The following is a 10,000-nucleotide window of genomic DNA, read 5'->3' as shown; positions in this document are numbered from 1 at the left end:
CCTTTTGCCCAAACCAAGTGGTATTGCGGAGGATTATGGGACTTGCAACCTTTTGCCAGACTTTGCTAGCGTTGATAGGGAAAGAGAGTCACTGCTGCCAGCCCTATGAGCAGCTCTGAGAAGAAAGGAAAGAGGGGGAAACAAATACACGCTCCCTTTTTCCCAAACCAAGTGGTATTGCGGAGGATAATGGGACTTGCAACCTTTTGCCAGACTTTGCTAGCGTTGATAGGAGAAAGAGATTTGCAGCGCACTGAAAGGAAAGAGGGAAAAACAATACACCCTCCCTTTTCCCCAAGTTGTTTTTCGGTGGATTATGGGGAGTTTTGCCAGACTTTGCAAAATGAAAATTGGTAAATTTGATTTCTTCAATTTGCAACTCACTTTAATGCCTATGCAAAGAAAGGTTTCCTAATCAAACGCCCAAAAAGCTGCTGAACTCCTCTTTGTCCGAAAAGAAAAAGCCCACCCCGCACCAGGCAATATGGCGCAGCAGAAAAGTTGCAGGGCTGCAGTGCTGGGCAAATGGCAAACGCCAAGCTTGTGGGGAAAAAAGCCCACAGGCCCTTTGGAAAAACACCCTGCACAAACACCCAACAGTTTCCCACCTCACCCACCCACCCTTTTCTCCCGGTCTTCTAATCTTTAGCTCAGCCAAGGAAGCTGTGACGCAGCAATCTTGCATGCCTGCCTGCCTGCCTAGAATCTCACTTCCACCCTCTCCAGATTCCCGGTGCAAATGAGCCACGAGGCTCCCTGTGCTCGCTCTTTTCATTCAGGACGTACAAGCCCCTCCCCTGAGTTAAACGTACTCTCTGATTGGCCACAAGGTGGAAACAACACGCTAGGTTGCCCCAGTGCACTGAAACAAGTTTGGGTGATTTGCAAAAGCTTATTTTCCAAACGAAAAAAAACGACGACATTAGAAAAAGGGCCTATCGCGGTTCGAAACCGCGGGATCCACACGAGTGGACAATCTAGGTCGAATATTGCTTCACAAGTTACAAAACTAACGAATTACTAACGACAAACGGGGAAATCGAATTATTTGAGCAAGCCTGGTAGATAGAAAGGCTTGGGAGCTGTCTAGTCTACTCTAGACTGGTTTCTAAGGAAAAATAAGAAAGGAAAAATAACAAACATCTAAATAGTTACATCTTGCCAGGAGAGATGGCAGGACATGTTGTTAGCTTGAAGAACAAAGGGAGAAGAAAGAACCAAAATGGTTCCAGTTTATTGGGGCCATAAAAGACATTCTGACTAATGAGAAGTTAGTGTCCCTGAAGATTCACATTTCTACTAACTTCAAAGTAAGGGATGTGACATACACAGGATAGAGTGAAACACAGTAAAGCCTGTCTAGGCATGCTTTGGAAACAGGGAAAGGATTCCCTCCATCTAACTCTATCATCTATCTACCTACATCTAGACTTGAGTAGTCCAGAGTGATTCCCAACACAAACTACAACTCCCAAGTCCCCTAACCGTGCCCTGCGCTCTCTCTGCCTCCCCGCAGCCTTCCTGCTGGCCTTGGTCCTGGTCTCCTGCTTCGCTGGGATCCTCCTCCTCCTCCTCCTCCTGTTCCTGGTGGTGCTCCTTCTTCCAGGGTAAGAGGGGCAGACCCCCATCGGACCCCTCCCAAGTGAGGTCCAGCCCTTCTCCTTTGTCAATTGGTGTTTGGGGAGGGGGTGTCACAGTGTGAGGGTCTATCCCTGCTTCTGGGGAAGCCGGGTGCAAGCCTAGGGGCCCTGGGAGCCGACCTAATACCGTGTTTCCCCGAAAATAAGACAGTGTCTTATATTAATTTTTGCTCCCAAAGATGTGCTAGGTCTTATTTTCAGGGGATGTCTTATTTTTCCATGAAGAAGAATTCACATTTATTGTTGAACAAAAAAATGAACATTTATTATATACTGTACAGTAGTTGTCATCACAAACCAGCATAACCAGACAAACTGTGAATCCTATCAAGAATTTCTTGTTATTACCATTACTTCCATGTACAACTGGTATATACATTTACCAATTTACATTTACCATTTACATTTACATTTACTGCATGCTCTGGTATTCTGTTTGCCAGGCGCTGGGCATGCTTTCAAACAAAAACTTTGCTAGGTCTTACTTTCAGGGGAGGCCTTATATTTAGCAATTCAGTAAAACTTCTACTAGGTCTTATTTTTGGGGAATGTCTTATTTTTGGGGAAACAGGGTAGTTATTTTATTTATTTATTCTGCCCTTCTCACTCCAAAGAGGACTCAGGGCGGATCACAATGCACATAGACATGGCAAACATTCAAGGCCATTAAACATATGACATATTGACAGACAGAGAAGCAATTTAACATTTTCCAGCTTCCAGCTTCATGAGTGCATGCTCGATTCTGGCCACAGGGGGAGCTGTTGCTTCACCGTCCACTCGTGACACCGAGTCCTTGATGGAGTACTTCCTCATTCCTTTCCGCACACTGTTGGCAGTGTATGGTGTAGTAAATTACTTAAATTAGCCTCCCCACATAAAGCAGTACCTAACTTTCCTACTCGACAGATGCAACTGTCTTTCAAGCTGCTTAGGTCAACAGCGAGTTAAGCTATTAATGGTCGGGAGCTCAATATGACCTGGGCTTCGATCTCATGACCTCTTGGTCAGTAGTGATTAATTGCATCTGGCTACTAACCAGCTGTGCCACAGCCCAGCCCTTACTCATGAAAACTTGTGAAAAAGGAGGTCACATGGTCACAAGATAACTTCTCTATTTGAACTCCTGAGTTTTCCATCCATTATTGTCCAGTTGTGTTTGGGGGCAGAAGGGTCTCTCCCTGGTCCTTGCCCCTCCTGATTCCTTCTTTCCTTCTCTCTCCCCCAGAAGAGCCCCCCGCCCCCCTCCAGAGCCCCCCGGCCCCCCTCCGCTGGCGCTCCTCTCTCCGCCCCTGAACCTGCCCCGGGTGCGGCCCCCCTGGACCCAGGCCGAGGAGGAGGGGCCCCACGGAGACAGCCGGAGACCCCCGCCTGTGGTCCTCTGGGAAGCGGTGAGTCTCCTTCGCGGGATGGACGGGGACTGGCTGGCCTGGGGGGCCTCTCTTTGGGTCTCTCTCCTTCAGGGGGCTGGGCTGGATGGCCTTCAGGGTCCCTTCCTTGTGATTTTCTTCTGGGGAAGAATTATGGGGGTGGAAGTGAGTGTGTGGGGGTCCTGTTGGGAGCCTTCACCCCCATCTTTGCCCTTAAAGGCCCCCAAGTTTCCATTTAGGGGGCAAGGATGGGACGTGTTGTGGTAATCTCTGAGCGGTTAGACTCAATTCAACCCTCTCTGGGGGAGATTCCACCAAAATGCAGCAGAGTAGCAAAAGCAAAAGCTTTCAAATGCAACAGTTACTTACACGGGGTGAGCAAGAGAAGCCTTTCAGCTTAGGATGACAATGGAGTGCAGAGTCTCAGTAAAAGTTCAAAAAGTATTTATTCAGGTAAAAAGAATTCCATTGAATTCAAACTACAGGAAAAGAGATTCCACCTGAACATCAGGAAGAACTTTCTCACTGTGAGAAGGGCTGTTCAGCAGTGGAACTCTCTGCCCCAAGGGACTGTGGTGGAGGCTCCTTCTTTGGAGGCTTTTAAGCAGAGGCTGGATGGCCATCTGTCGGGGGTCCTTTGAATGAGATTTTCCTGCTTCTTGGCAGGGGGTTGGACTGGATGGCCCGTGAGGTCTCTTCCAACTCTACTATTCTATGATTCATTGTAGATAGAAAGGCTTGGGAGCTGTGTAGTCTACTCTAGACTGGTTTCTAAGGAAAAATAAGAAAGGAAAAATAACAAACATCTAAATAGTTACATCTTGCCAGGAGAGATGGCAGGACGTGTTGTTAGCTTGAAGAACAAAGGGAGAAGAGAGAACCCAAATGGTTCCAACCTCATGGTCCAGTTTATTGGGGCCATAAAACATTCTGACCAATGAGAAGTTAGTGTCCCTAAAGATTCACATTTCTACTAACTTCAAAGTAAGGGATGTGACGTAAACAGGATAGAGTGAAACACAGTAGAGCCTGTCTAGGCATGCTTTGGAAACAGGGAAAGGATTCCCTCCATCTAACTCTATCATCTATCTGACCACATTTAGACTTGAGTCGTCCAGGATGATTCCCAACAGGATGGGGCCAAATGGAGGAGGGGGCCACAACTCCGGGCCCTCCCTTCCCGTTGGCGCTCCTCTCACGGCTTTCTTTCCTTGCAGGGCGGGGCCCCAGGATCCGGCCCGCGCAGCATGAAGACCTTCCTGGGGGGCCCCAAGACCCCTCCCCCGGCTGCAGCCCCCCAGCCTCTTGCAGGAAATGCCAACCTCGCCTTTGTGGGGGACGCAGCGGAGGGGGTGGGCAGGAGGAGCGCCTTCTGAAGTGACCGGGGGGGGGGGGGGGCTCTTGCCTTCATTACATTTACTCCAAAGGGAAGCCATAAAGCCCTAGCCAGCTCTGCCCCCCCTTTATCCCCCTTTTGCATTTGGGACTGGATTCTCTTCTGCACAATATTGTTTCCAAAATGAGGGGGGGGGATTCAGGGGCACCCATTAGTCCTCATTGCACCCCAAATGTTCTGAGTAAAATTCTCATTATAAGCCAAAGACCCTTTCAATGGGGACCCAGGACCCTCCCATAATCCAGGAGCATGAAGCAAAGTCATTGCCGCCCACCCTTCCACGAGAGAAGCCTTTGTGGGAGGGGTCCGGCCAGGGTGGCCAAGGCCAAGGTGTGGGAGGGAGGCGCTGGCAAAGGGCTTTCCACCTGGAGCAGTCATGCAAAGGCCTTTTATTGCAAGGAGGGGGGTGGTGCCTGGCCTTGCAAGGCCAGCCTCTTCCTAAGGTCAAGGCCAAGGCCGGTGGTCAGCTGCCCAGTCAGTGAAGCCTCCTGGCAAGCATGGCTCTGCCTCCTGCCGAGAATCATGCAAACGCTGAGATGGCCTTGCAAATTGCTGGACTTTTAAAGTATGTTTTTGGCAAATATAATTGTAAATAAACAACGCTTCCTTGTCCTTATCAGTCTGGTCTGACCGCCTGACCCTCTTACCAAAAGGCCTCTCGGTTTGTCTGGTCTGGGAAACTAGTTCAGTGCTTCCTGGGGATGGATATCTATGCACTAGACCAGGGTTGCTTTCACCCGTTGGAATTAAAACACCCATGAAATAGACGAGAGCTGGTTGTCAGGTGGCCATAAGCCGAGAGGAGGCAAAATCAAGACACATCAGCAGACCTTGTTACGGAATGGAAAATCAAAATACGTAGCCTATGTTTGTTCACTAATTTGCCAGAGAAAGAAGAAATGTGCCATGTGACGCAGGGGAACAATAAAGAACAAGTAATGTATTCTTCTTAAACCCAGAACAACATATGCACAATATGCTCTGTTGCACCAATATGTCCTTTGAGGAGATCTCAGATAGTCTTTCCTTTGTCCGTGGGGATAAGTCCCTCCATGAAGAGAGAGCACACTTCAACATCTGCGTGTGTCTCTGTCTCTGCTTCTCTCTGCAAACTCTCTGCTCCTGCTTAGCTCAAGCCTGAACAAAAACACAACAGTGTCAGAAACTCCCAGGCTTAGCCAGCTCTCCAGACATGGAGCTTCATGCATCTTATTTGGCAGTTGACACACACACCGCTGATTTCTTACACATCATACCAGACCTGAAGTACTGAAATCATTTACTCATGAAGACTTGTGCAAAGACATCACACAGTATGTTGTTGCAGTATCTCAGTCAGGAAGAATATATTGCGCCAAATTGCTATGTGTGTGTGTGTAAAGAAATCCTTGCAGAGTTGTTTGCAAAAGATCTCTGCAAAAGGGAGCTTTTTGCAGAGGCAAGCCACGCCTCAAACAATGTATCAGTTTGCTGGCAGATGGCTGGATTCGTCAGTTGGGAGCTTGTAGGGAGAGCACAGAAATAGACAGGCTCTCTAGCTACGGTCAAGTAGCAGTTTAAATATGCTATGCTGGATATATATTGAATGCTGATTGATTAGTTATTGATCCTATGCAACTACAAGGACATTGTACGATTGCTGAACTGTTTATTTGACTTCAACTCAACAAGTAAAGTTTCCTTTTGTTCTTTCAATTCCTCTGCCTGGTCTGAGTCTTTTGCACATGGTGTTAACTGGACGCTGCTGGTTCCGCTACACACACTCCCTAACAGAATATAGTCCAAAAAGGAGTGAGGAATAAGGTAGGTGTTAGATATGTAAATGCTCGGATCCGTTTGCAAGAGTTCAGTCTTCCTTTTCAGCATAACATTAGCAGATTAAAAACAACCAGTTGAGCAGAGGCATCAAAGAATGTAGGATATCTTGCTTTGTCAAAAGAGATATGAGCAGCGCTTATCCCAATGATTGATCACAGCACCCCCTTATAAGCATGCAAAGGAACATGCGAGGGTTGAATGAAAAGTAATGCCTCCACCTTCATTACTTGGGTTTGGACGGGAATATTTTAATAAATCAAACACAGAAATAATCCTTAGAATATGCTCTTTAACTACGACTATTCACTTTCGCACATAATCACCAGACAATTGGATACATTTCTGCCCACGATGAACAAGTTTTCTGAAGCCGTCACGGAAGAAGTCTCACAGGACCCATCGTGCACAGATCTTCCGACAGCCAAGTAAAGCAATAATGTGACCCACACGTTCTTGTGAAATGCCGATGGTGCTTGAAATTCCTATCTGAGTGAACGACGATCGTCCTGAATCCATCTGTCAACCTTTTGCTTGTGAAACTCGGTGGTTGCTGTCACAGGACGTCCAACTCTTCGTTTGTCACGCAAGTCAGATGTTCCCACCTCGACATCCTTAAACTTACTCACCCAACAATGCACAGGACTCACATCAACACAATCACCATAAACAGCTTGCATTCTCTGGTGAATCTCCTCTGGGGTGACACCTTCTGCCGTCAAGAATTCAGTGACTGCACGTTGCTTAAGCCGCATTGACCAACCGTCTGCGCAGGGTTCCATACTTTGCACTTTAACAACACAACCATTCAGTGCTAAGGCTTCCCTCCAAATGGAACTGTAGAGGAGAGTCTACTGAACAAGCCAGTCCCTGCCCCAGACCAGGGCTGCCATCTCTTGAGTTACGAAGGTGGAGGCATTACTTTTCATTCAACCCTCATATATCCAGTAGGCCAGAAAACAAAAGACTCTACATCAAATTGGTAGGTGTAATTAAAATAGTTTACTCATGAAAACTTGTGTAAAAGCGATCATGTGAGTACAGGACAAGTTCATCAAAAGATATAATGCAAAGACAGATGGTAAAGGATAGATTTCTCCAGCTTGAGCGAAGGCCTGCGGAAGTTCAGGACATGCGGCATGCAAGCGGCATCCCTGGAAATGGGTGACGGTCACTCAATGACTTCTGAAACTAAAGGCAAAGAACCACAAAGCGGGGAGCAAAGGGGGCACTTGTCTTCTATATATATAAAAGAGTGATGGCATCACGGCGACCAACAAAACAACAAAACTACAGGCCCCCCAACCTCGAAATTTGACAACACAACCCATCATCCACGGCTCTAGGTTGATACAACAAAAAAAAAGATAAATAAAGTCCTAATTAGAGAGAGAGAGGAATAATTGCTTTTATCCAATTGCTGCCATTTAGAAGGCTAAGCTCTGCCCACTTGGTCTCCTAGCAACCAACTCAGCCCAGGGGACAGGCAGATTTAGGCCTTGGCCTCTTCCACAGATGATCTGATTTGAACTGGATTTTATGGCAGTGTAGACTCAAGGCCCTTCCACACAGCTATATTACCCATTTATAATGGACTTAATGTAAGGTAAAACCTTGACCCTTTACCTTAACTACCACCAGTTCCTCAATACTTTTATTTCCCATACCACCATACTTCGCCACAGCAACGCGTGGCCGGGCACAGCTAGTCTTTTATAACCTTTGACTTCAAAGGATGGCGTAAGTACATGACCAACTGTAGGACTACCTTTCTAGAAGACCCCCAAAGCCCCATGCACATGTTAATTGAGGGTACCATGAAACTGACAGGAAGGAAGTGAGGTAAGACAGGGAACGTGGAGACAAGCCACTTGGAATGCGCATGCATTTGTTCTTGTTTATTCGCTTGGTCACTTCCACCTCTTGGTGACCGGCTGGACCATCCCAGGCCAGAGCTCCCTCTCAGCCTGGCTGGAGGAATCTTTGCGCCTAGAAATACAAAGCCTGTCCCTGCCTCCACGTTTTCTCCCTCTATTTGCCAGTTGTCAATCTGTCTGGTTGCCATTGTTGGGAATGGAAGAGCCGTTAAGTTCTAATCACCCTCTTTTATGAGGCAAATTCCCATTAAAATAGCCGAGTAAAGAATTGCAGCAGGGTGAGACTTGAGACTTACGCGAGTGTGAGTTTCGGAAGGCCTCTGTGTCATCAGGAAGGCAAAAGGGATGCAAAGTTAGCTTTAAAGATTAAAAGCATTTATTGAGGTAAAAAGAAATCCATTGATGGATAGAAAAGGTTTGGATCTAACTAACTGATCTATCCTGTTCTAATACACATAGACGGGTTAAAATAACAAAGCTCTATAGATAGGCTACCTCTTGACTAATAGAGGACAGAGGTGCGTCCTCTCTGGAACAAAGCAGGAAGCTGGAATGGCGGTCAGCCTCGGGGGGTCTGGTCACTTCTTCTCTAGGGCCATAAACATTCCAAAGGATCAAATTGGGGAAGTTACGTCAGAGCCCTAGGAGAGATTACATTTCTAGGAACATCAAAGGGTGGGCTGACCTAAATAGGACGGGAAGCAGGAAACAATGGTGAATCCTATCTAGGCATGCTTTGGAAAGGGGGGAAGGATTCCCTCAATCTAACTCTATCATCTATCTCACTACATTTAGACTTGAGTAGTCCAGGATGAATCCCAACAGCCATCACCTTGGTTTTCTTGATGTTTAACTGCAGCCCAGCTTTTGCCCTTTCTTCTACCTTGGTGAGAAGGCTCCTCAGCTCTTCCTCACTTTCTGCCATCTGAATATCTCAGGTTGTTGATGTTTCTTCCAGCAATTTTAACTCCAACCTTGGATTCCTCAAGCCCTGCATGCATGTCACATGATGTTCTTCATACAAGTTGAATAGGTTGGGTGAGAAGATATAGCCCTGCCAATCCATGCACAGACATCGATTGTTCATTTCCCAACAGTAGATTCCTCTGTTTTCTCTCCCGTGGTGGTCCTAGTGAGATCGACTCCACGTGGACCTGAAAAGCAGCCCATGCTCCAAGCGTCATGTGGGAACAGGTAGGGAAATGGATCACGGCTAACACTGACTCAGATCTCAACAGTAAGAACAAAGAGGGAGCAAACCCTTTCATAAGCTTCAGGCTTCAAAGGAAAATGGGAACGTGCTTTTGTTCACGTGCATGCCAATGTAATTTGGGGTGTCATAAACAGGCAGGAAGACAGGAAAAGCAGAGACAGGGACAGCATGTGGGATTGTTTTTCTCCTACCGGGTCCGCCCGGCAGAAGTGACCGACCATCCATTGGAGGAGAGGGAGGGCCGTCCAAGGGCGGCTGGAGTGAGCGAGCAGGACTGACCAGCCAAGCACTGCGTTCCTCGGCCTGAGTTAATGGCTCAGAAATGTAGGTATGAGCACCAAGCGGACTTTCCCCTCCGTGGCATTTCTCAGCCTCGAATGCCCTTCTGGTTTGGCCCTTTGGGGTCTCACGGGGACAGCGGTCACTCATCCCGCTGGGTCTTGCACCAGGTAAAGCAAAGCACAGCCTTCGTGCCAGGGAGACGTGCCGGTCACTCCTTAGTGCACAATGTGCTGCCAACACACCCTCCGTGCAGGCACATCCACTTTACTTTTGGACACTTAAACCTTTGCAAACACCCCCCCCCCCAGTGCACCCCATAGAAGGACAAGGCTGTTCCAGTGAAGATGACCTTTGGACATGCCCAACCTTGGAACCTCGCTCAGCTGAAGCCACTGAACACAAAGGGT

At 47.5% G+C, this 10,000-nt stretch overlaps 1 protein-coding gene across 4 annotated transcripts in view; it reads left to right on the top strand.

The window, feature by feature from the left end:
• Nucleotides 1–6,101, top strand: part of LOC103281456 (protein HEG homolog 1) — a 42,576-nt gene extending 36,475 nt beyond the window's left edge. For 3 of the 4 annotated variants that reach the window (XM_062984161.1, XM_062984159.1, XM_062984162.1), the window contains 3 exons: nucleotides 1,517–1,607; nucleotides 2,869–3,031; nucleotides 4,228–6,101. In XM_062984161.1, coding sequence (XP_062840231.1) covers nucleotides 1,517–1,607; nucleotides 2,869–3,031; nucleotides 4,228–4,386 — 413 coding nt within the window. In that variant the 3' untranslated portion in view covers nucleotides 4,387–6,101. The remainder of the gene's footprint in view (nucleotides 1–1,516; nucleotides 1,608–2,868; nucleotides 3,032–4,227) is intronic. The other variant, XM_062984160.1, reaches the window with a different exon arrangement.
• The last annotated feature ends 3,899 nt before the right edge of the window (nucleotides 6,102–10,000 follow it).

The sequence above is a fragment of the Anolis carolinensis genome, chromosome 6, assembly GCF_035594765.1.
Source record: "Anolis carolinensis isolate JA03-04 chromosome 6, rAnoCar3.1.pri, whole genome shotgun sequence".
Taxonomy (NCBI): Eukaryota; Metazoa; Chordata; class Lepidosauria; order Squamata; family Dactyloidae; genus Anolis; species Anolis carolinensis.
This window is presented reverse-complemented; position numbering and strand designations above follow the sequence as displayed.